We start from the raw sequence: 27750 nt of genomic DNA on the forward strand, positions 1-27750 counted from the left end.
CATCTTTATTTTTTAACAGTACATAAGATGGTTTTTTTTTGTAAGAGATTTTACAAAACTATCACAATTAAATCTTTAGAATAGGAAACTACTCCAAGAAAGCGATTCTCTATTGGTATAAAGAATTTGAATTTAACCCTAAAACAAAATCTCCAAATCCAACACATAATATTAGGGTCTTTTTTTAAGCTTGTTATTTTTTTTTAATTATCTATCTATCTATCTATCTATCTATCTATCTATCTATCTATATATATATATATATATATATCAAAGCTAAAAAAAATAAAAATAAAAAACTATTATCTCAAAAAAAAAAAAAAAAAAAAAAAAAAAAAGGAAAGAAAGAAAGAAAGAAAGAAAGAAAGAAAAAGATAGAAGACTGGTACTTGTATAATTAGTAGCAAATAATTACAAAATTATAAAAAATTATGAAAATAAAATATATAAATAATATACAAGTTGTCTTTAAAAAATTATAAAAGTATCAAATCATACCCAATAAATTTTAAATTTTAACCTTATATGTATTGAACCATCAACTAAAAATATATTTAAATGGTTTTAAAAAATATTACAGATAGAGATAAGACTATATTTTATAAAAAAAAAAATGTTAAAATTAATAATAATTTTTCAATACAAGTATAGATTTACAATACTATTTTAATTATTGAGAAAATATCCAAAAACATAAATATATATCCAAATAAGACATGCCTTACATGTTTGTATCATAGTTTACAAGTTGCTTGTAGTGAGCTAATAAAATTAAACAACTATTGTATATGTAGTAAAATTAATGTGTCATACTAAGTGCAATGCAAGAACAATAAAACATCAAGTTTTGCAATCCAAACAAATCTTCAATTCAAATGATTAATTTAAATTGAGAATCTTATATTGTGCAATCTTATAAATTTTATTTTCTCTTTGTTATTTCTACCATAAATTTTATAAATTACTTAGATTATTATAAGCCTTTAGAGATAAATATTCTTAATATTAATGCATAAAAAAAATTTTAAAAATTACTAAATATGTTTTTAATGCTCACATAGAAATAAAATATGATTATTTTTTACATGATAGTAGATAACCATGCATGTATTCATACATATTAAAGTACTTTAAATCTTCAAGATTGCTCTTTGCTCACATTTTCCATCTACATTAAACAAAACTTCATCTCTACATGATAGTTTAAATTCTCAAATTTGTCCTTTTTCATATAACACAACATATAGATTTGGATTAACATCAACATTAAAGACGTTTGACTCATTACATTTAGTAATATTTTTATATTTTTTTATTTTTTATAATTATGCAATAAAAAAATTCAACCTAGTCAATGATAACTTTTGTGAAATTGCTTAAATGTAGAAAACACTCAAAAATTATGTTGTATAACTTTTGAGTGTGCCAACAGAGTTCACAAGCTTGAATTTATTATTTATTTTATTAATTTCTTTTTACTTCTAAATAGATTTGTAGCAAATTTTAAGACTCTATAGTAAGACCTAAATTATAAGAATTGATTTTTGTAAAAACTTGTATAAGTGTTTAAAGAATTAATACATTTTGCAAAATGAATTTTAAGGACTAATCTCGATTCTCAATTAGAGTAACAATATTGCTACTTGCTAAAAAAAATAATAGAAACAATTTAAATAACATTGTAAATATTCAATATTCACTGTTGAAAAGCCAACAATATAAATTCTTTAAAAACCACATCACATTTGTAACATGCTATCTATATTTTTTATTAATAAAATAGGTACCCTGCTAGTGAATTATAAATGAAATGCTTCGACTCTTACAAATAAGTGATAATTGATATAAAGTGGTGAAGAATGACTCCAAAATGTTTGATAAAGCAATGGTAAAATCAAAAAAAAAAAAAAAAAAAAAAAAAAAAGGTCTAAGAAACCCTCAATTTGGTTTCACAACCCAAAAAAAAGAATCCAAACTCAGAAAAGTGAACGGACTAATATTGACTCCGGAGAGCTGTCGGTATCTAGATACAGATTTATAATACAAGGCAATTCTTCACCGACACGATAGTCCGACAACCAAATATGCTCCATCTTACTGCAACACAACATGTACAATACATTCGAATCATGTTCGAACGAGCTCTAAAACCAACTGGGATGCTGCATCACATCAGTTACGAATCCAACAAATGGCGAGAAAAGAACACATCCTCTTTCCAGAACTGCTACACAACCATCTCTGCATTCAGTCTTCTAAAACATAAAAATGAACATGCCTTTATCAACAATCGTGGTTAAAGGGTGTGTTTCTGGCCTGGATTTTCCCTTGAGTTCACTTTCGTGAAGGTGCTTCAGCTAAGAGGTCCTTAAGCGGTCGCAATGGTGCAGTGGTTTCTGCTATCGCTTCCAAAACTTTATTTCCAGCTAGATCCAAGTTGCTCACGCAAGCGGCGATCAATTCTGCTATCTGCTCAAAAGAAAAAATCAAACGAAGACATTTCAGTAAAGGCGCAAGCCTTCGGATGTGGTGGTCTACGCTCCAGAATGCAACGTTTGCAGGTTTGAACTTTAATGTGGAGTGATACGTGATTCATACTATCAAACAATGCAACAGTGGCTTCTTACCCAGATAGAAATGGAGCAATCTCTTGTGATTAAATGTCTAACAACTCGAGCAAATCATTGAGTTACTCTACTTGGAGAATTAGGTCACCTGAAGAGAGGACACTTGACCACCAGAATAGGTGTCCTTGGGAGCGAGGATCAGATTGTGGGTTTCCTTGTAAGCATCTGTTGGCCTTTCCATTCCTCCCGGCCTCACTATCTGTGTCCAAACAACCGAAAAAGCTTCAGACAAGACAGTATAGGCGACCCAAAAGCTACTGATATAGACCTCAGTGATCCGCTCATCCACAATCAAAAGAAATTACCAGATTGCAGAATACGGCATTACATAACGAGCTTAACAGCTAAGAAATTTGTATTGCAGATAAATATTGGTGCTGTAACACTCACGGTGTAAGACAAACCGCTCTCCTCTAGAGCCTTTTCTGCTTTGGCTTTCCAAATAAGAACACCCCAAAACAAGCTGCACAATAACATCAACAGGTATTGAAATACGAGGAACGACTTCATGACACAATACTACATGAAATATTGTTCGTCATCGACGTCAATTGAAATACAACATTGAGTCTTAATTTTAAGATCCCCATCCTACTTTCTACTGTGCATGACGTCCAACGCCTCTAGAAAAGCTACTGTTTCTTCTCCTCAAAAGATTTGCGAGGAAAGTTAGAATGTTTACTTGAGGATTGAAGCAGGCCATCCAAACTTTGTTGTACCCAGGGACGAAACCAATATGAAATGGTTGACTTTCGCACTTGTTGCTGCAAATTAAAGTCCTTGTGTTGGTTGGTGCCGTAGAGCAGTACGCACGGACACGCAGCACACTTCCAAGCCTTCCTTATCACTTCCTATTCCAATGTGGACTAGAACTCTAACTTACAGAAACTCGAATGCCAGTCTTATGGATTGAGCAGTCCTTACTTCAAACAATTTTCTTTGAGGAGAAGGGAAAGTAGGGGAATCATTCAACGCACAGTCACAAGTATCTAAAAGCTCAGCCATTACTTACCAGCTTTGATCAGATTCTCAGTGGCCTTGTAGTCGATCCGATAAGGACCCGTGACATCCGAGATTTCCTTCTCACTTGCACCAATTGTGCACACAACAACCCCAGCATCTCCCAAGCAGCTTTCGATCGCGTCATTCTCCAGATCACACTTCACGAACTCCAAACTTTCACTCTTATCTGTCGCCTGGAAGGCCACAAGAGCTCAAGTCGGCTTGAAAAGATACCAGCACATTTTTGGTTCTACAGAGTTAATCAGGAAGCAGAAGAGAGTTGAATGATACTATGAATTTTGAAACAATAAATGCTTCGCACACAAATGGATTTCTTAGGAGTTGGACACGAATTACTGATTTGCACCTGAAGTACGACTACGGCTAGGACCCAGGATTTAAGTCAGGACCAGCATACCTTAAGTACAGCTTGCCCTCTAGAAACATCCCTAACACCTGCTCGCACTTGAACACCGGATTTGAGAAGCTCCCTGTCATCTCATCACTAAACTTAAGATCCACGAAAGGAAATATTCGACCATGGCTACTGGGTTTTCCAATAAGTAAAAGCTTCCAACCGGAAACGGGCAAGATAGGTATACCTGACCGTTCTTGATCCAACTTTGCCTGTGGCTCCAGCCACAAACACAACATTGTTGTTCTTCTTCCCCGCCTCTAGCTTCGAGGTGTCACTTGATGCCTCTTTCGTCACATCCTGGGTGCCTGTAGACCACATTCTCTTAACTAAGAACCAGAGGTCTACCTCCCGATCTAAAAACTCAACCAGGGTTTCTTTACAATGATGTACACAAGAACGTGGGAAATACGCCTTTCAGGTATTGCTCTTTTCTTACATGACTTGCAAACCAGGAGACGAGATTCTGCTAGGGCATCTAAGATGTTCCAGATATGATCAGGATGTAAACAATTAAATAAATTTTCTCTCGCTATAAATTTTTTTAGCATCGAGTTCTCTCTGCCCACATTCGATGGATAAGAAAATCTGAAAGATGATTTTCCGCAGAATGTTTCTACTTACTGTTCTACTTCCCTTCGATAAATTTTCAATGGCACGTCGGAATGTTCCACACTAACAAAAACTGCCAACAATTCTAAAGATGGCTTTTAGGTCACAGCCATGAACCAAAGTTAAGATCAATTCATCCATTGCACCACCAGGGCACTACATAAAACGTGTTGATGAACGCGTGCGAATGCAGACTCAGTCCGACTGATCTATTTCCCTGGTGGCACCAAACTTAAAATGCCAGCAATCACTTCGGCATCGCTCCATTGTGAGTAAATCAACACATGGAATTCAAGTGATCGCTTAATCGGCAATACTCTTTTCGCTCAAAGTCAGTCTCTCTGTATTACTCTGTCTAGTTTCAAGGGGTAGAAACCAAGCCCCGCGTACATGTGAGAATCTTAGTATCGAAGTGGGAAGTTCATAGCGTACTCTTCAAACATGCGACGATCATGGGTATATGAAAATCTTAACACAACGTGCAAATTCTCCAATTGGAACAGGAATTGCAGGTGGCAATACCACTCTGAGCTCGAATTTTGAGTAGAGCTCTCTCCCTGCTGCACATGGCATGACCGCTCCGACCAGCAGCAATGCTTCGCGCTCCACCGATTGATGGAGATTGCAGCGTAGTGTGCATTTCGTTTCCCTGTGCTCGCGATACCGGCATCTGCATCACAGGTCCGGGGCCAGCCCGAAGTAGCATTGACGTCGCCATCGCCGTCACCACTTCAAGACAAGCTGTCCGCCCAGCCCCTACAAATCACACAGAAGCTCCGGTGGCCTTGTGTTTTCACCAATCACACCTCATATCAAGCAACACAATTCTCCTCCAAATCTCATCGCGTCTCATCGCTGCAACCAAGTTCATCCGGTCATTGCAAACTGGTTCAGAAACGCAACCACAAACACGCTACAGATACACTCTGAAGAGAGAATTCATACGTTCTGTCAGCGATTATTGATTTTCCGTCCGTCGAACGAACATTCACTCGCATGTTCAGGTGGGTCCACGACAAGTGGATGAGTGGCCCGGGGACACCGAATTTGGATTCATGGAACACAATCGCGACGCTCATTGGCGCTGCAGGATAAGGAAGCCATGTCTCCCCGGATCCGCCCACAGGTTCCCACGAGCTGCGTATCCTCTTCCAGAAACTGATTTCATGGTTAAAATTGCTTATTCTGGAATAAAGATATCACTTTACACATGGTTTCTGAAGCATTAGGTTCCGTCAGAGGTTGAACCATGCAGAAAACATATCGTGGCAAAAGTGTTCTATGAATGTTTGGCGGGTCTAATCAATGGATTTGCCTATCCAGTTTCTCAGATTTGATGCGTGTTTCCCGATGGAATGGTCCCACATGAAAGTAGATTGCATCAGATGCTAATTAAAACGCAGATAGAATTTGATACACAGTGGGAAGCCATAGAATGTCTCACATTTCCTTGCCATTTCATCAACGAAGTAGCATAAAATGCAGCGACAAGCCCAAAGATGACAGAACGGCAGTTTTTCTTCCCTAGACTCGAAAATTGAAGCAATTTGGACTAGAAGGATTATCACGATTAATTGTTCATGAGCTTGACAAGTTCATCTGACAGCTCTTCACAACCAAGAATGAGGTTCACATAGTTCATCGTCTGTGTAGATTGAGCCAGTGACAATCACTCAAGGCTGTCCCTGTTAAGTTTCAAGGTACGAGCTGGGGAGACGTTCACAATTGCAGTCTTGAAAGAGACGATGATTAGCGCATACAATCTGCAAATATGGACCAAAGGACACTCAGGTTTAGGATAATCAAGAGAAGAGAATGGGAACGAGGATCATGGCAATGTTGCGCATTAATGATGCATCAAGGCGTTGATTGATGCAGCAAAATCACATGACCAGGACTGCGAACAATCCGAAGGGATCCTTGCTTTCTAAGGCTGCAATCTTCTTCTCTTAAAGTCTCCTACCTCATTCAGCTTGGAAGGAATTTTTCCAGCTGCTCCTTAAAATCCCATCCCAACCGCGATCGGACCAATCTTCAAAAATCGACCGGATTCTAAAGAAACGAATAGTGATCAGGTTACCCTAAGGGTAAAGAAACCAATGGAGGATAATACACACTGAGAAGGTTTGCCCACAGCTCAGTGCATACTTAAAATGCGACAAATTGGGGGTGGAAGGATAGAAGTACACATCAACTGAATGTGAGGAGGAAGATGAACAAGACATCCGGAGGTGGGGGTGGGGTGGGGTGGGGTGGGGAGGGGGAGGAAGGTTAGGGGGAGTGGGAGCACTGAAGAATGGGATTAGGACTTCGATTCCCCGCGTAGGACAACTAGTTCATGCAGGAGTTCCGGCTTTGTGGACCCGACATTGAGAACACAACTTGGGGCTTTCAAGGGTCGGGCCATGACTTGCATATAGCCAAGCCGACAGGAAGAGTATAAATCTGATATCTCCTGACCAAAACCCTTTGCCTCTTCTCTCCCTGATTGTGCCAACAAAGAATCTTAGAACCCAAGCTAACCGGAATGTTGCTCCGAGCTGCCTCCACTAGAGTATTGTTGCTGCGAGCCTGATGGCACTGCATACTGTTGCGGAGATACCTGCCCTGCTACTTGTCCAGCAGATAGACTAGGAGATACACCTGCCCACAACCAACCCCTCGAATTTTCAATTCCATTGCTGAAAGGAACACAACTTGCAACACCAGGTTGACATGGTAAAGATTATATGAGAACAAATAACTTTAGAAGTAGTAAGGCACCAAACGAGAGCATGGCTTTTACATATAAATCATCGAAGACATATCTGCACCGCCTATAAGCAATAAAATAATCAATCACGGATGGTTAATGGTTTAAAATATAAAGCGATCTCCTGGATTATGAAAAGAGAGTCTCAAAGATGAGAAGGAATTTTGTGGCATTCCAAAATTCGAAGACTCAGACCTCTATCGTACACCTTGTATCAAAATAAACTCAGACCAACAAGCATTTCACTAAGAACGACAGGATAAGTCAAAGTTGTCTGTCTGATTGAACAACTGGTTACTTCAGGATCTTCTTCAAAAGAATTGACAAGGGGTTTCTTAGAACGCAAACACTACAGCTAAACTCTTCACCAGATGATTTCTATAGTTTCAACATAGGATAAAAATAAGAAGCCAGGAATCAAAATTGACTAACCAAGAAAAATCTCAGAACAAAACATGACATGAAGACCAACAACTAGTTACTAAGGTCAACCAGCGTTCAATATCAAGCTACAACTACAAGTCTCTCGATGTCCGAGCGTCAGCCAATCGATCAAGAGCTAATTCACAAGCACTTGACATGATTTTTAATTTGTAAACTACGTGAATTTCATGAATAATTACTGGTTAACTTATACTGTGAATTATAAGTGAACTATGGCTCTGAAGGAAGCTAGCAAAAACTTGATTATATATTTCTAAAGCGACTAATAACGCGAGATACACCATGCTCCATGCAGAGGCGGTAGCCACCCCATGAGGCTGGACGAAAATACAAACCCCTGAGAAAGACTGTCCATAAACAACACCTAAGGATTCGAAACGGAACACATTATCAAGCCAGTTAATAATGCACACATCACAAAAATTGCAAAGGTCAATTGTACCTCCTGCAGGCGTCGATGCAGGAAGAGACCCTGAGCCAGAGTACGGCGGGGCCAAAGTGGTCAAACCGGCAGCAGCAGGACCGTACAGCTGTGGTGCTTGATAACCATACTGTGCAGTTCCGGGGTATACAGGACCCCCTTGCAGTGGCTGAGTCGTAAAAGACCCATAAGGATACACGGGGCCTGATCCAGGACTAAGAGCACCAGGCGCTCCATACATCTGCGGATACTGTGGACCGCCGTATTGGAACAAGTTCTGCAAAACAGAACATACAAGGTAACGATGAGTGTGCAACATTCTTCACGACAAGCTGAATCTGTCCATGAACATGAAGACAAATATTGCATCCGTTGCAACTCCGCTGCAATATTTACTGCAGATAAGTTCCGATAGAGCAGCGTTTCACAATAAATCACGGCTCAGAAGTATCAAGATTTCATCGGTCATTAAAATTCAGTCCAACAAGCTTCATATTCAGATGTGGATGCACCCAACCAGGACATTCTAGACAGAGTGGATAGAAAACACGCACCGGGGGATAGCTAGCGTAATCTTGAGGGTATTGCGGATACCTGATGGGACAGACAAACACACAGATCTCTATTAGGTCCAGCCTTTTGCCTTGCTGCTATGAGCGGAAGTGCAGCGTTGTTCTCCATTCGTGCAGGATGAAACTTATCATGAAGACATTTCCGAGACTGCTCTTGTAATAATATACATTAATGCGAGAGCACCTGAAGTGGCTAGACACAGAGGTTGAGTGTCCTCATTTCAAACAATCCATATTGAGCCATCGCTTAAACCTTGTTTTCCAGGTCCGTAAATATGTGCAGGGGAAAACAAAACGAGGATACGCGACATTGCTGTCGCCAAGACCTCAGGTCGGTGTTCAATCAGTAGGATTAAGCCTTAGAGGTGTAAAACAAACCTAAAACGTACTCCGACATGAGCATTCATTCACTGTGATAGATAAGTGTGTTATCGATGAGCGAAATCCAGTAAGCCAAGAAAAACGGTGACTGCAGCTTAGAAGATGCTCAAACTGTTCGTTACGGTAGTTTCCAAAGTTTAGCGCAACATGAGTTATTTGCATCTGGCTATTTTGTGCAGCAAATGACGTACCCGCCATAATGAGAATAGAAGGCTGCTGGTGAAGGATGAGCATATGGTGAACCAGGTTGATGATATGAGCCAGCACCAGTAAAACCGGGCCCCCCCTGCTGAGGGCCTGCAGAGAAAGGAGAAAACGGCCGAAATCGGTTGCCTGAGGTGGATTAGAACTTTCCTTTATCAGTTTATCTCAAACGCATAGTCAAACCTGTACCTTTAGCTATACATTGATGAAATCGCAGAGTTTCACCATAGATCATAAGAGAGAATACTACACGTTGGCTGAAATCAAGTGGAACTTCGCGAACTACATTTAAGTATCAAACAACGACAAAAATGAGTCCAGGTCTTCATTCGAACGAACAAATTGAGGTTGCAGGCTATGTCATTCTAAATAAATTATGTTCCAGAATGCTGCGTTCCGATCAACGGTAAAGAGGGTAGGCCTATGATGGGTTTTAAATCAAAACTGAAAGTAATTGCTGTGGTTGTGCTATCAAATTATAAAGATTACCTCACTGTGAAAATCAGATTTAGGGTTTACACCCAGAAAAACCATAACTGTACCCGGAAAATCTAAACACTAGGTCAAACGAGAAAGATTGAAGGCTAGTCACTGTACCGTGCTGCCCATGAGGGCGATGGCGATGAGCACCCAAAGAAGCGAGGTTGCAATTGGCTCTCCTACCATCTATGATTGGGGTGGCGTCTACACACGCTTTCCTTGCTGATTCAGCATCCCGGAAGGTAACCTGCACACACACACACCTTATCTCAGTCATTCCAGGAACAACACACCTTCAAAACTGCTGTTGAAACCATTAAGATTGTTTGATTAGACGTTCAGTAGAGGTCGAACGCTTGATCGATTCTCACTGATATGACTAGAGCTGCGATAATTAATTGTTCGTTCGAACGTGAAGAATCTGAAAAAAACTTTGGTTTCGCAAATGTTCTGAATAATCAAATGACGCTCCCAGACCTTAGTCCATCGAAAATAAGTTCTTGCAAACGTTAAGTCGTAAAAGTGTAGCTAGAAGATGCATAATCAAAAAAATGCGGGTCACCAACAGTCACACGAGTTTAATTCAGAGCGAACTTGTAAGTCCACAATCCACACTGCCAACACTAGTCTGGGCTGAAACACTGTGTGAACTCTCCTGCATTTCATAAAATGGACGTCTCCGGTTGACGATCAGTTCAAGCTTAGAGACAAACAAAGGGTTGAGTGCGAACTCAGATCGAACTTCTGGTACCATATGTAGACCTGAAAGAAAATGAGACCTAAATGATGACCTAGCGATAACAATACCTCTCACTTGATTTTAAACCAGCGCGAACCATCCTCTGAAAACCAAAAATAACATCAAAAAAAACTATTTGTTTAAACAATCCTCGTAGCGTTGTCTCACAAGGTTGCAGTCCACCCAGACGATGCGTATCAACTGAACCCATTCACCTGCTCGTTGTTGAGTTCGTGCATCAGATTCGACAAGCAACCGGCAGACTAGCTCTTCGACGAGACAAAGGGCTCAACTAATCATCGCACCAGAAACAAGGTCCAAAAAGTAATATGAGACAGAGGGACTGATGACAACAGAATACTCACAAAACCATAGCCCTTGGATCTGCCAGTGTTCTTATCGGTGATGACAACAGCTTCCAATATGTCACCAAACTGTTCGAAATGACGACGCATAGTATCTCTTTGAGTCTCCCATGCTAGCCCTCCTACAAACACCTTCGTGTAAGTAGTATCGCCAAACTGGTTCCCCAAAGCGCCTGAACCTGTCCCACCCCCACCCGTCTGCTGGGCCATGGCAAGTGTCCTTCTATACGCTTTTATGTACCGTTCTATACAGTCCGCAGGGACTCTAACTACCTGTACAACCCGCCCAAAAAATGAACAGCAGGAGTCCCTATCCTGTCACCCAGCCAGCCTATTTTCAGAGAATGGTTCTCCCTCCTATTCTTTAGTCTCTGAAACTCCCTCGTTAGGGTCTAGATGAAGGGACGTCAGTGATCTTTTGGGATCCACTATTTATTCTCCAGTGGACATGATTTCCTTGCAAATAATATAAGAGAGCCACCCCTCCCCCCCAAGAACTGCAAAAGAACAACAGATGGTGTCAATTTCCTGAATATAGCAGTTGATGAGAAAGATGAACGCGCAGACAGCTCGACCTTCAAGCATACACTGATTTGCCAATCTTCTGAAGCTTCACAGACTCCAAGGGTATGTGTTCAAGAAACCAGCGAAGTAAAATCGAAAAAAAAAAAAAGAGACCAGAAGCAGTCCTAAAGTTTAAAAATACATGTTTCGCATTACGACGCGCAGATTTCTTCAAGCTGTGAAAAACATTGCGACAACTTCTCGGAATCTGTGTGACGGTAAGGTAAAATAAAAAGTTGGTGTAGATAGTTGACTTAAAGCGCGAAAAACTTCTACTGTTTCTCTTCGTGATGCCTAAACAACACTCTCCGAAGATGTCAAGCCAAGCTTCAATAACTACGGCAGATTAGAATGACCAGCCACAAAAATCCTAAGTAGCACTCGGTATAAGAAAATCCCCGTCCGAATACCCAAGCCCAGACGACCGGACTAAAAAATTTAAGTCAATCAGTAAAATGGTGAAGCCAAAGAAAAAAAAGGTTCTCAAATGAACAAAAGTTTTGCTACAGAAAGGGAGAAGGAGAAACCAAGACCTCAAACTCCACTACCTCGCTTTCCCACACCACTCAAACCATCTCACTTCAAATACCAACGGCAAGGAGAGCGTAAATATCACGCAAAACGTGCCCAAACAACACACCCCTCCGTCGAATTTCTTGGAATCCACGCTCGCGATCGAGAACTCACCTCCACGGGAGACAAACACAAGAACACCTACATGATATCTCACACGAAATCCCGGAGATCGGAGAACCCGGCCCGGAGACAAACTCATCGCTGAAACGGGACTGATGCGGGACTCATGAAAAAAAAATAAACAGCGAGACGCCTTCAGGAAGAAGAAGGAGACGAAAAAATAAAAAATAACAAGGGCGGGGGGAAAGAGTGAGAGAGAGATACGGTCTCTCACCAGCACGCAGCCGCCCGGCTAGAAGACTACCAAGCATCCGCAGTAACGACAACAGCGACCACAATCCATACCTTGGTCTACGACGACGAAACCAACACACTCACAACGCACACACACTCACACACACTCTCTCACTCTCACACACACACACACACAGTGTCGAAAACAAGCAACAGTGCACGGCACAAGGGCGTGAAGCCGTCTCTGTCGCTCTCGCGAGCACACACGCCAAGTCGATGCCACCCCCCCCCCCCCTCCCCTCCCCTACCAGCAGACGACCGCGACGTCGTGCAGGGGCGCCCGAGCTCGGGTGTGCGGGCGAGAAAGGGCACCAGGACGGGGACGGGGCGGGAGGGGTCCAGGTTCAGCGGGTGAGGAGGACACGGGTTACGATTCGCATTGGCAACGCCACGCTGGACCGACCTCCTCCTAGGGTGGGCTCGGGAAGATGGGGCCCGTGCGCGCAGGCAGACCCGCCCACCTCGCGCGGGTCCCGTCCCTGGTTGAGGTGGGCCCCTCTGCCGTGCCCACGCGGCAGCCGAAGAGTCGGTGCGCAGTGCTGGCACCCGATAAGTCGCACCATATTCCCAGGAATCGCGGCTTCCGTCCGTCGGATTCGCATCGCACGGCTGCGCCTGCCGAAGTGTGCCTCTGTAGTGGATAGGATAAGTGTGCCATCCTGGCGAGTGAGATAAGATTTCCACCCCCCTCTTTCCCTTCCCTTTGTTGTTGTTATTGTTGTTGCTTCTTTCTACTGCTGCTGTTCACTCTTCTCGTTTTCTCCCACTCCCTCGCTCTGTGTTGCTTTTACCACCCAACCCTCGCTTGGCTTCTTCTTCCCACCCCCTCTTGTCACCCTGCCTGGATGGATTCGATGACTTTCGGCCACAGCGCGACCGCAATTTGAGAGATTGGGTGATCACTCAGCGGTGGGCTGCGGCCAGCTTGGTGCTCGCTATTCTTAGACGCGCCTCATCCACGTCGGATTGACCCAAGGGTCGTGGATCCGCCGTCCAATGACACGACGCGGGTATGATGCCGATTCTTTCTTCCTCCTAACCCTAAGAAATGGCGTTTACTTTGTAGACATGGCAGCGGTAGAACTTCCCAGCAATTTTCTCATGTGGGTTAGGTTCCATTTTGGAGCCCAAGAATGATGGGCATGTGGTTTTTTAATAATAGTGCATTTCCTTATGACGTTTTGGGTGCAAGTTGACATAACACTGAGATCTCTCTGCTGCAGGAAAAAAAAAAAAATGGTGAGTTTCGGTGGTGGTCAACCACACTGATAGCAGTGATGTTGATATCAAGGAACAAATGAAGTCATTATCAGTTTGTGTGTATTGGCTTCTTCATTCAAAACTACAAGTTTTTTTTGTTAACGTTTCTAGGTGGTGTATTTGGGTATGATGTTACAAATTGATAAAGTTGTGATAAAGATCATCATCATTGTTATTATCATTATTTAATTATTTTTGTAATTTTTATTTGTTTACTGGGAATAATAGAAGTGGCATTAAACATGAGTTTTGATTCAACAAGTAATCCATTTTTTATTTTATTTTATTTATTTTTTGCTAACACTGCTCTACCACATGCTTGAAAAGACAGAAGAAGAAAAAGTAAGATTAAATAGTATTAAAACAAATAATGAGAAGGAGAGAAGAAGATTGTCCTCACTTGTATGAATCATGAGGCGAATCAGTATACACCCAACTAAATCAATTTATTATTATTATTATTATTTTCATTCACATCCAACTTGGATAATGAGCCTTTGACAAACACATCTGTCAAAGTCATGGATGAAAAGAAATAAAAATGAAAATGAAAAAGAAGCTTGGACTATTTCTTCCCTCAATATTCCTTTATTGTGTATGGCTTGAAAGTCTGAGTGTCTGTGGCTGAGGCTGGCAGTGACAGATTTTGTGCAGCAGCAACAGAACGGGATCAGCAAGGAGTGTACAGTTTAGTGCAAGCAATCTACCTCAGCAACAGGACATGCCAATCCAAGTGTACCACTACTAAAGTATACAGGGGTCTGTTCTGCATCTCCCCATTCTTTGCACTGCAAACCATTCTCTCCCACTCACTCCCTCTCTCACAAAACTGGCTGGAGCAACAACAACCATCTTGTTGCATCCTACAAGCTTCTAGAACCCACCGAGCTGAATCCAATATAGATACAAATGGAACAGCTTCCAGACTCCCTCCCTCCCTCATGCATTCCTAGGGGCTACTCACTGATGGCTTGACCAGAACTAGCCTAGGGGATTCTACAATGAGCTGGAACATTTGTCTTTCATCCTACTTGACCCTGCACATAAACAATGCACATGTTTTATATGTATGTGTCTGTGCATTCACATATATATGTGTATATATATATATATATATATATATATGGGAATGTTAAATAGACCCAGGTTTTTACTAAATTGACCCACCATCCTGGAAAAAGGATAAAATAAAATAAAATAAAAAATTGTAGATTTATTTCTCCACTACTAGATGCAAAACCAATGAAAACCAACCACAATCATTCTGGGTAGGTTGATTTAGTAAAAATTGGGGTCTATGAAACATTCCCCTACATACTTATTTTGCAATGCCTTTTGGTGGGCATATTGTGACCCCAATTGGCCACAAAAATCAATACAAAATGTTCACTTTTCTTTTTAATGAGGTGTAAAAACAAAGAGAGGGGCCAAAAACAAATCCAATGAATAATCATTAATTTGGAATTGTTCAAATTCATTTTTCTTAGTTCTTTGTTTGCAGGTCTATGTGTGTAAAATTGGAATTTCCATCCCTAGTGTACCTGTGCTGTTATTCTTATATATATATTTGAGAGTGGTGTCAGGTGATGGATACTCTGGGGAGGTGAGGATGGAAGTGAGCTTGGCAGATTTCCTCCACATCTTCCTCCCATTTCCCATATGCCCACATTGTAACTTAGCATGTTCTCAATTTCAAGGCTGTCTCTCAATCACACACACACACATACATACATACATACATACATACATGCTTACAAAAGTGCGGGGAACACCTTTCTCTGTCTATCTATCCCCCTTTTTTTTTTAGCCCTTTATCTATAATTTGATCTTCTTTTGTCCCTCCCCACATCTCCCTACCCATCTGGCTCCATCCAGTACTGGTTTTGAGGTGGGGACCTGTCAAAGGGGCTGAGGTGGTTAGCATGTGGAACCCAGTCTCTTCTGCTCCTGGGAAGATTCTAAGCCTAATTCAAGAGGAGCAGGAGCAAGAGAGTGAAGAAGCAAGGAAGTGCCAGTTAGTGAGTGAGGCAGTCAGTTGGATGATGCAGACAGGGAGCAGCAGGGCACTTGGGTTTGCTTTGTCTCACTGGATTTGGATAAGTTAGGATGAAGAAGGATTGTGTACCCACACCAGCAGTATCACCACCCACCAGTACCATCCCCCCCCCCCTGGCTTGGCTTGTATTGTCTAACACTGTGCACCTTCTGACCATTGATGGGAATCTTCTCCACTATAACCCCACTACCCAGCTACACTGCTGCTGCAACTCCATCAACTCTTGACTGGGCTATATATGAATCAAGCCCTATGCAACAAACCTTGCTGGGATGAAACCCTACTTTTAAGAATTCAACAGATGATGAGAAAGTCCTAGTCCATGTGGGATACCAATATGCTGGCTGTGACTATGCTGAAGAGGAGTGAGTTGTTGTAGACCAGTCTTAGCCATAAATATCCATGATCTATATAAATATGTGTAATCCATGTCATGGCCACTTTCATGAGTAGTTAGGCAATTAGCCAAGGTCTGTGTGTATGGAAATAGATCCATCTCTGTGGTGTTTTTGGGATGGGAAAGGGGTGACATCTTTGCTTCCAATTCTTTCAACCAGGATACTAATTTGTTACTGTTAAGATTGTTAAGTGTGCTTTATCTGCTAAATATTGAAGGAAGGCAACGTTGACACAAGTTCTTTCTTTTATCCCTGCAAAACAATCATAACATTGTTTTAAGAGTTGCAAAGACCAAACTTGTAGTAGAAATTCATTGTAACAGTTTTGGGTGTGTATTACAGACTTTTGTCACTCCTTCATAAGGGAGAGTGTTCAGTTGCATGCTATATCTGGCAATAAATATCTTCAAATAATATGATCCTTCTCTCTATAAATACAAGTGTAAATATAGCACAGAAGTACACATAAATATTTTGTGGTGAGAATTGAGTACTTTCTTTATTAAATTAGTTCTCTCAGAGCAGAACATGTTCATCCTGCATTTTCTGCTTCTGTTTTAAGAGATATGATTCAAATTTTCCATTGCACATGACCATGAACTATGTTAGAAACTTATGAGAGACCACTTAGCCCATTTGATAGATCCACATCTACATAGTGGAATATTAGCATAGAGTGAAAGAAGGAACCATCACCTTTCATGCAGTGTGTGTGTAAAATATCCATCTGTCTATCTAGGGGCATGTGTTGTGGAGTAGCTGAGTAGCAAAGGAGTAAATTTCCCTTCAAGTCACATCAGCCCACCAGAGCCTCAGAAATTCTTCTTCTTCAACCACCGAAGTCAATGTGATCCACAAGGCACAACCACAGCTTCTGGATTCTCTCCGGATGAATGTAAGGATTCATAGATGAAAATACAATGGATAAATTCATGGGCCTTGTCAACATGTTCTTCGAAAACAGCCAGACCAGTGTTGCCCTGTACAGACCTTTGGGATTATGGGCACCTGCCCAGCAGATTCTCCTTCTGTTAACAGGCAATCACTCAGCTCCCTTGCTCAGAATACCACCACCCGAATAAAATTGAAAATAAAACTAATAAAGAATGCTTTCACAAAAGAAACGAGAGGGGGAAGAGGGAGACTATTAAAACCAATGCATAACCATCGACTGATGGTGGCTCTTAAACTGGAGGAAGAGGCAGCAATGAGACACACACTCATACGCAGTATGAGCAGTGCCTTTCCTTCTGGCCCCAGTTGCTGCCCGGGATAGAATCAACGGATGAAACACAAGGGAGCCATAAGAGGACTAGACGTTCATCCAAAAATCAATCCATATATTCATCCATCCAACCTCCGACCTGCCCGTAGCAGCACAGGGAAGAGTGCCCGTGGAAAGAAGCCAGCAGGGCTGAAAGTGGCAGTGAAGTGGCAGTGAAAGGAACGCCCTTGGAGGGGATCGGCCATGCTGGCAATGGTTAGCCACCTCCTCACATGGGGTGGCGCTGAGTGATCTGGAACGAGGAGGCCACGTGGGATGTGGCACAGTGGGTCGGAGGTCAGGCCTGGTCCGAGATCGGGAATCCACCCTGGCGTCCATCTGTCAACGTATTCATTCATCTGCACATCCACCCGTCTATTCATCCATAGCCCTATCTGTATGAGTGTGTGGATGCTGCCACCAAGGCTGTTCCCTTCCTGCCACCTGCCACTTCCACTCACTGACATGGCATCTGCCTGACGTGAAAGTCTATGGAACCACTTTTCGTTCGTCCATGTGTATGTTATATTATTCATCTATTATTATTTCATCCATCCATCTCTGTTCTGTAAAAACAAAGTCTTCCTTCTTCTCCTTCACATTTAATACAGATAAATTAAATTTGTTCACACTGCAGTTTCACCTTAATTATTATTATTATTATTATAAAGATAAAGAAGCTGTCAAGTTTCAAAGGTGCAAGATTTTTCTTATTATTTGAAATGAATTAAATTGAAGGTGCATGTTTAAAGGGATGACCGTTAAAATCGTATTACTGACAATGTTATTATTAGCAATATGATTGGGTTGTGTGAAATTATTTCCCGGTGCTTAATAACCTGTCATTTAGCCCAAATAAGTTTTATAAACACTAAAAAATCATTGTTTCAAAATTTCCAATCGGTTGTTTATTGCTGTATTTGAACGGCAGCCCGAATAAACAACGTCCTTTTTTGTTGACAATATTGATGTTCTCCTACTATAAATGTTAATAGTAATGTCAGGTGTTGAATTCATTGTTCGATTAATATTGTATTAAAGAGAACTATGCTTGAATTTAATACTAATGGTGGATTGGAATGTACGTTTGAAGACACTTCGTTTATATTTGTTATATTTGTTCAAAAGTTGATCCGCATTAATAATCTAGCTTTTGATATGTATGTAAGCATCTGGATTTAAAATATGATGTTTTTAATATAAGATTCTTACAATTTGATTCCTTTATTTAAAATAGAGAAGTATGTGTAAATCTTTTTATGAGTTTATCAATAACAATTATAATTACGAAGGTATTATAGTGCATCTTTTTCTTTTATTTTTTAAAAAATAATTAAGGATATTTTTTTGAAGAAAATATATAAATTAAGATAATCTATGGGAGTATAATCTAATCTTATAGAGGTTGAAATGATTTTACAAACAATGAATTAAAAAAATTCCTATTGCAAAAATTGTTCATGTATTTTTATTTAATTTAATTTAATTTAATTTTTTTAAAAGTTTGCAGTAGATGGTGCTTTGCTGATTATATAATATGTTCAGCAAATAACAATTCAATATTTGTAAGAATTGACGTGTTTTATATAAATTACTATAAAAAATTAATAACAAAATTTCTTTACTTGGTCACTTAAAAAATATTGTAATACTCTTCTGTAGCACACACACTTATATATATATATATATATATATATATATACACACACACATAATAATCACCTTTTTATTTATTTATTTCCAAATAATTTGTCTTAATTTTGCTTAAACTTTGACCTCCAGTTCATATATCATAATTGCACATTTGCCTTGAATTTAATAATTATTAAAGAGTAGGTCTTGAATGAATGCGTTCCCAACTAATTATGCTCCAAATATGAAAAAGTTTAGATTGATACAATTACAATGGGTACCATGTCTTCAATTTCAAACTTACTATGAGTTTTTAATGTTAAATCTTGTAAGTCTTTAAAGTGGGTTGACATATAATATTATTAAGGTGGTGGAATGTTGTGCATGCCTTTTGGTATTCGTGTTATTACACTTGGCAAGACTAAATACTCTTTTCTATTGCTGCTAAATAAACTTAATGTACAAGCTAAGGTTGAGTAAGTGTGTTATTACAACAAATGTTTTAAATGTGTTTCTACTTATTTTGAGGACAAAACCTTCGTAGTATGTTAATCTCCAATGTTCTGTTTCTGTTACCTTTAGAATTTTGAGTTCAAATTCGTAATATTTTTTTTAATGAAATATTAAAACTAATATCATTTTGTTTCCCTTAGATTTTATTCCCTTACAAATTCATGATTGTAATTATACACTATACTGTTTAAGATAAATCACTTCAAGTTGATTATGTGATAAGTTGCATTCAAGGGCTAGCAATGCCAATTCTTTTGGAGGTTGTTAATATAAAAAAACATCCATAAACAATTGCTATACTTTTGAAAGAAATTGGGGTTTACTCTTGTTTATGTAATTTATCAATCAGCAAAAGTGACCATAGTATGAAACTAGTTATAAGATATAACCTGATGAAAGTGAAGTCTTCCTATTGATTTAAGACACAAAGTGCCAGATCAAAAATTGAACATTGTTCTGTTTTAAACTTCGTTGTGTTAGACATTATGGTAAGCTTGAGGACATTAAGGCTAACTATAGTTCAAATTCTGGTTGTTTGTGGATAACTCTGTAGATTTTGTAACATTTATTTTTCATTTCTATTTCACAAATATTTAATTTAAATCACTATCGAAATACATGAAATTTTTACCACACCAGAAGAGATTCTTGAGCCTGTTGAAATTTTCGGATTAAGAAAATCAATATTTCATTGATTTTAATAATATGTGGTTCAATTATAATGAAAATCAGAAGTAAAATTAAAATTTCTTGAACACTTTAACTAATATCCACTTGAGTTGCAAACTAATATTCTAATACACTAAAGTTATTAGAAAATACAGAAATAAAAATATATTAATTTTAATATATATATATATATATATATATATATACATTTATTACTTATTTTTATAGAAATTTGAATTCCTAAAATAATCTGAGGTGCAATAGTTTTAGAAGTAATTTGTTCTATTATTTATTATTATCATTTTTCAATATTGAGGTTTATCTCCGAGTTGTTGAATCCATTTGATTTCCAATTTAAATTTCTGAACAGAAAAATAATTTAGGTAGATATAATGATTGTAGCAATAAAAACAATCTTTCATAATGTATATGTAGAGAATTCTAGTTGGGGTTCTCCATTGTATGTTATGAGAAATTGTGTTATCTTATTTTAATAATATGACTTTGTATTTCTTTGAATGCAACTATTTTATTTTTTTCTTATTTAAATTTTCTATCTTAAGCTATATATATATATATATATACATACGTATATACATATAATGTATTTTATCAAATATTTTTTGAATATAAAATATAATTTTATGCAATTTTTTTATACAAAAGTATCATAATTACCAAACTTACAAATATAATTACAAAAATATATAACAAAATATTTACCTAAAAAAAGAACTACTATTTAAGTACTGATATTGTTGCTTTGTTTGTAAAAATTATTTGAGGTACTTAATGACATTTAAAACATGCACAATAAGTTTGTTAAGATAGTAGTTAAAATTCAAAATAAAATTTTACACTGAAAAAATAAAATAATATATACTTGATAATGATAATATTATAAATTTTGTGTGGTTTCTTACGTGTACTTTGAAAACTTGGTATTAATGGAGCTATTAATTTTATCTTTATTTATTACATTTTATATATAGAATTAGAATTTGGAATTGCTTTTAATACTTTTAAATATAATAAGTTCGTTAAAACAGCTAAATTTTAGTATTATAGTATGGACAATAATATGGTTAATCTTATCGTATTAGAAAAATATATATTTTATTCTAATATTTTATTCTAAATTTTGGAAATTATTCTTATAGAAATATTTTTTTTCAAAAATACTTAAGCTATAGTTGCATACAATATAACTATAGCTAAAGAACATTTTTTATAAATAGTAAATATTCTAATATATATATATATATATATATATATATATATATATATATGTATATACACACAAACATAGCTCTTTGTATTCTTTTTTTCTTAACAATTCACAAAACCAATGGTTATTATAATTTAACCTTCTTAGTATTTGTTGAAAAATAAGTTGAGATTAAATACTCAATTATCAACAAATAAAAAGAATTTATCAATATTATTAATATTTTTTTTATACACTTACTGGTTAAGTTTTGTAGATATCAATTGAAATTATTGATTTTAGTGCATTAGTTTTAAAGCATAATAACAAAATGGTTATTAGTTGACTTTGCTATTATTCATAAAATTTTAAAACTATGTTAAATATGGTTTTATGGAAAAATAAAACACCCCTTTTCACAGTCGAGTAGAATAGGTATTCTAAATTTTTAAAAATAATTTTCAAAAACTCAACTCATCTTATATATATATATATATATATATATACATACTTTGGTTTTAATCTATTTAGTTGTGTCATTTAGAAGTATTAAAATATAATTTTTACTAATACATTTGATTTAGGAAAATAGAATAACTATAATAAGTTATATAATATTAAAAAAAAGAATGATAATTTAAAATAAAATTTATATTATAAAATAATGACTTTTACATAGATATTTAATTATTCTAGCAGTATCATGCATGTACTAGAAGCAAGAGGGGTTAGAATAAGGGCCATGATTGTAATGATGGTATTTAGAGATGATCCATTTTTCTTTAGATGGTTATTCTAAAGTAGGTCAGTTAAGTAATTGGGTAGATTATATTTACATTTTCTTATATATACATATGTATATATATACACATGCAATCTTTAATATTTTATAGTTATTCAACATTAATATACTTTTTGAAGTTTAATAGAGGATATTTTTTGAAACCTTATACTTGTTTATTTTAATAATATAAAAATATTAAATTATAAGATTAAATAAATAAATATATAAATATATATAAGCATATAAAATATTTTGAATTCAAATTACATAATTATTAATTTAAAATTATAATTATATTATGTTTGAAAATATACTATATTAGATAGAAAATCAAGTTCTTTTTTAATTAAAATAAATAAATTTGTGAAAGAACATATTACTTATTTTTTTCTACAACTAAATATTTAAATTAAATTTTTTTAGTGGTAATTACCTTTTGACTACTTTATTTAAAAAAAATAAATGTCATATTTTTATATTTAAGATCTACAATTACAAATTTTAATTTTGTAATGAATTTGATTAGTTTGATAACACTAACTTTTAACAAGTAGTACATGTCTTTTGGACATTTGAATATACTTTGAGGTTATTTTTGTATTACTGTAGTAAAATCAAAAAGCTATTAGGTCACACTTATTTCTAAGCTTTTTTAATTTTGTTTAGATGTATGTAGACTAGCAAAGCCATAATATCCTCAAAATCTAAAATATTTGTTGCTTTTTATATTGAAGATTTAATGCATACTCAACATTTAATATATGAGATGTTAGAGTGATATTATAGTGTTTATTTATCATATGTAGTTGTGATTTTGAAAATCAAAATAAAACATATAGATAATACATCATATATTTTACTTATTTGTTATGTGAAATATGTAATATAGAGGTTAATAATTAAAAATATATTAACCATAATAAATAAGAATCTTTAATCTTTATTAATCAATTCTTCCATCATGTAGTCAATTACTAGTTTTATTAAATAATAACACTGAACTTAATTACTTTCCATTAAATAGTTTTGTCATCTACATTACATATAAAAAAAAAAATATGTTTGAGTCCTTGAGATATGTTGATGACTTCTTACTTTACTCATATATCTTTTGATATTGTCATATATATATATATATATATATATATATATAGATAAGAAGAACTAAGTAGAATATAAATACAACTAAATTTAATATTATCTTGTAGTGAAGCTTCTTAAAAACTTCATAACAATATTTTTGACTTCATACATGTATAAAATTAATTGATAGGTTAGAAATTAGGCCAACAAGTTAGCCATGTATTGCACATGTGGATAGTTTTTGGTATAAACTAATAATGTGGCGTGCATATAAGAAACTTGACTTTCAAATTAAGACACATGTCTTGCAAATTAGACACGTATTATAGGTCTTATCAAATGTTGCCATATAACTCTTAATTAGATAGTATATATGGATGTAAGAGTGAAGCCATTTTCATTCTTGTCAATGCCTTTCTAATCTTTATTCTTGTTTCAATACTTTTTAGTCTTCTTGTCTTTAGCAATGGTCATTCTAATTTAATATTATATTATCTTTAAGTAATTTTTTAGTCTATTTGAATGATACAAGAATTTATTGATCTTTTAGTTCTTAGAAATTATGTCCTTGACAATTTGACAAGAGTGCTAACTTGTTGTTCTTATTTTGTTTTAGAAATAAGTAGATTATCTTATTTTTATTAAAAACACTCTTTATAGTAATTACAATCATATATAAAAGATGCTTTTTATCTAAATAAAGATGATCATTATATATACAGACCATAAAAATCACTCTTTATAGTAATTACAATCATATATAAACACTTTTTATAAAGAGTATTTTTACCACTTTTGAGTTAAAATTTGAATTGCATTTTTTTTATGTGGATGAAACCTATTAAGGTTTGTTGGATATATATAAAATACAACTTCACCTTCCTTAACCAAGTGGCTAATGCATTTCCAAATAAGCCAAAAATATAATACTATATTACTTTACAATATCTTATAAATGATATTTTTTGTTAAAATTTCTTGATAATTTTCTTGTCTATAATTTAGATGATATTTTAATCTACTCTAAGAGCATAAAAGAATAAAAACTTCTTAGTAGTTATATATTACAAAAATCTAGAAATATAGGATTTTATGCCAAGATAGAAAAGTGTGTATTCCACACTATTTAAGTTGACTTCTAAAGATACATTATTTCCAATAAAAGCCTTATGATGGATTCTAAGAAGGTTTAAATTATTATGGATTGAAAGATTGTAAAAATAATTAAAGATATACAATATTTTTTGAAATTTGATAATTATTACCAAATCTTCATCAAAAACTTTTTTGAAATTGTTACTTATCCTATACATTTGACTTATAAAGACAAACTTGAGTGGAACAAAGCAATTGAAGCATCTTTTGAAGCATTAAAGATAATATTTATTTATGCACTTAACTTAGATTGTAATATTTTTTTTAAGATATTCTTTATAAAAATAGATGCATCAAAATTTATTATAAATATTGTTTTTGATAAATAGAAGCAGATAACAAGCTCTACTTAGTAGCTTTTTATTCTAAAATTTCTTTAGCTATTAAGATTAAATATAAAATCTACCACAAAGAACTTTTGGTAATCATGGATTCATTTTAAGAATAGAATCATTATCTAAAAGATGCTTTTTATCTAATCATTGTATATACATACCATAAAAAACTTGAATATTTCATATTGCTACGCATTTTGAATCATTTTCAAGCTCATTAGAGCATGTTTATATCAAGATTACTTATCAATCCAAAAAATAATAAGATTTGCTAGATGCTCTATCATGATGTTCTTATCTTCTATCAAAAGAAAGAAATGGAAATTTAAATCAACAAAAAATAAATTTCATAAATCCTAAGTATTTTTATCTTTGAATAATGAAATCAATATTTATTGATTTAACCTTTTTCAAGCAAGATGCAATAAGTATGTTTGTTAATTCTCTTATTCATAATATTAAGAATAATTCTTCTAAGTCTCATGATGCTTCTAAGTTCAAGTTCAAGAATAATCTATTCTATTTTGAAAGATAATTATATATTCAACAAAACAAAGTATAATTATATATTCTTCAAGCTTGTTAAAACTTTCTAATTACCAAATATTTTGAATATAACAAGACTTTAGAGCTAATATGTAGAGATTTTTAGTGGCATCAAATGTGGAAGACAATTAAAGACTTTGTAGAATTATTTGACATTTGTTCAAGATTTAAAACTCCTCAATCTCAATCTTATAGACCACTTTAGCCATTATATATTCTGGAACAATCATGATCTTTTGTTTCTATGGATTTAATCATAGATATTTTAATCTCAAGTTCATATGATTTTATATTTATGATAATATATCATTTTAAATAAATATAAACATAAACCATTTCATAAGATGTCACATTTTGTAACATATACAAATTCTATCACATATGAAGAAATAATTAAGTATTTTTTTTAACAATATCTATCACTAGCATGGATTGTTTAATGATATTATGTTAGATAGGAGAAATCAATTTATATCAAGATTTTGAAGAATTCTTTTTAAGATTTTAAAGATGGACATAAAGCTATTTTTAACCATTCAACTTCAAACTAATAGACAGATAAAGTACGTAAATGAAGTTTTGAACTAATATTTAAGATACACTATTAATTACCAATAAGATGATTGAACAATGCTTTTGCCATTAGCAAAGTTTGTTTATAATAATACAATTTGGAAAATCATTTATTTGAGCTACATACAACAATAAAGGCACAATTAAAAGAAGCTTAAAAATGAGAAAAGATGAATGTAAATGCCTTTTGTAAGGAACAACTTGAATTTTAAGTTGGCAACAAGATATGATTACTTTGATACAATATGAAGACTTGGTGCACTTGTGACAAGTTGGATTACTATAAGCATAAACCATTTCTTATTTGTGAGTAATTCAATCATGCTACTTATCAATTATATCTATTAGAATTTATGAAGATTAATTTTGTATTCCATATATCTCTTTTTGAACTATATAAGATAGTAAATATCTCAAAATAAAAGACAAGTTTTATCTCTTATTATAAAAATAGATAATAATCAAGAATTTGAGATGGAAGGAGTCTTAAATTCAAGGTAGCACCAAAATAAATTAAAATATCTTATTCATTGGCAAATATATGATATTAGTGAATGCACATAGAAATTAGCTAAGAATCTTGCAAATGTAACCAAGAAGGTTGAGGCTTTTCATTGATGACATCCATTAAAACTAAAATGAAGAAAATACAATTTTTTTCTATAAAAAAAAATGTAATTAAAAAAAAATAGCATTCTATCTTCTATCTTTGTTTGTAGTTCTTTGAAATTCATATCTATAATTGATACATAACTACTATTAATTTATAACTTAAAATAGTTTTTATCTTCTAAATTCTTATTATTGTATTATTATTATATTATTATCATATTATTATTATATTTTTTATGATAAATGCTAAGTTTTAAAAAAATTAATTAATTTAGATTAAAAAATTATCATAATTTAAAAGAAATTTTTTTTGTATGGATTTTCAATTTTATTCAAGTATATATACAAATATATATGATTAAGCTTGTTTATTAATTTTATTTAATAAAATATTTATTATTTATTATTAGTAATTATTGATTACTTATAAGCATGTAAAAATAAAAGTAATGAATAATTTATGTATGATTATACTTGGATAGATTTTGTTTGTTTTTCTTTTGTTTCTTAGTTTTAGTTATTAGTTTTAGTTTTTTATTATTATTTTACATGAAAGTAGTTTAAAGGCCATCACACTTTTAAATTATTTGTAGATAGCAAAAAACATATGTAGTTTGAGAATGTAATGAATAGTTATAAAATATAAATTAAAAGTATGCACAAATAAGTAAAAATGTTCCTAGGAAGGGTTTTTAATTAAAAGAATTGGATGTATAACTATAAAAAAATCTATTAATTATAAAATGGCAACATGTTGCTTTCAGATGATATAACACAATTCCATGTTGCAATTTAGAAGATTGTTGTGACTGACCATGAACAGCATTTCAAGTCAAATTCCACAACCGCCTTCGTCTTGGTAACGGCAGACCAAGTGCTTCAAAATTAATACAGACGTAGAAAGACGGTGTTTGACTGGTTCATGAAATCCAACACTTCTCGTCTATGCTCCTGTGGATTTTACAGATATATAAATAAATAAATAAAATCTCACACACATCCACATTAAAAAGGGGAAGGACAAAAACACATCAAAGTTTCCAAAGAGTCCCAAAATTTCCAACCACAACCCCTACTGATGTAGTCTTCCTAGTGTCGGTGCCCGTTGACTTTCACAGCCACCGACTCAACTATCTGTACAGGTCCCACTTTCCT

At 35.1% G+C, this 27750-nt stretch overlaps 2 protein-coding genes across 11 annotated transcripts; both read right to left on the reverse strand.

Annotated features, from left to right (window-relative positions):
* Window positions 1-2069: 2069 nt before the first annotated feature.
* LOC112287837 (protein TIC 62, chloroplastic-like) lies at window positions 2070-5431 on the reverse strand. Of its 2 annotated transcripts, XM_024531351.3 has the most exons (9): window positions 5179-5431; window positions 4232-4352; window positions 4048-4120; window positions 3640-3823; window positions 3310-3391; window positions 3018-3090; window positions 2716-2826; window positions 2317-2469; window positions 2070-2097 (listed from the first exon to the last, which is right to left on the reverse strand). In XM_024531351.3, exons 1-8 carry the CDS (start codon window positions 5372-5374, stop codon window positions 2335-2337), a joined length of 975 nt encoding a protein of 324 aa, XP_024387119.1. In that variant the 5' UTR covers window positions 5375-5431; the 3' UTR covers window positions 2070-2097; window positions 2317-2334. The 2 variants fall into 2 exon arrangements, with proteins under 2 accessions (XP_024387119.1, XP_024387118.1); XM_024531350.3 differs by having other exon boundaries at window positions 2070-2469.
* Window positions 5432-6472: 1041 nt separating this feature from the next.
* On the reverse strand, window positions 6473-12892 carry LOC112287838 (uncharacterized). 9 transcript variants are annotated; one of them, XM_090253425.1, is made up of 7 exons: window positions 12757-12892; window positions 11015-11511; window positions 10028-10157; window positions 9418-9559; window positions 8828-8867; window positions 8295-8550; window positions 6473-7299 (listed from the first exon to the last, which is right to left on the reverse strand). In XM_090253425.1, exons 2-7 carry the CDS (start codon window positions 11222-11224, stop codon window positions 7175-7177), a joined length of 903 nt encoding a protein of 300 aa, XP_090109551.1. In that variant the 5' UTR covers window positions 11225-11511; window positions 12757-12892; the 3' UTR covers window positions 6473-7174. The 9 variants fall into 9 exon arrangements, with proteins under 9 accessions (XP_090109551.1, XP_024387125.1, XP_024387122.1 ...); XM_024531357.3 differs by lacking the exon at window positions 12757-12892 and adding an exon at window positions 12560-12643 and having other exon boundaries at window positions 9418-9523; XM_024531354.3 differs by lacking the exon at window positions 12757-12892 and adding an exon at window positions 12560-12643.
* Between the last annotated feature and the right edge of the window lie 14858 nt (window positions 12893-27750).

The sequence above is a fragment of the Physcomitrium patens genome, chromosome 10, assembly GCF_059467195.1.
Source record: "Physcomitrium patens ecotype Gransden chromosome 10, ASM5946719v1, whole genome shotgun sequence".
Classification (NCBI taxonomy): Eukaryota; Viridiplantae; Streptophyta; class Bryopsida; order Funariales; family Funariaceae; genus Physcomitrium; species Physcomitrium patens.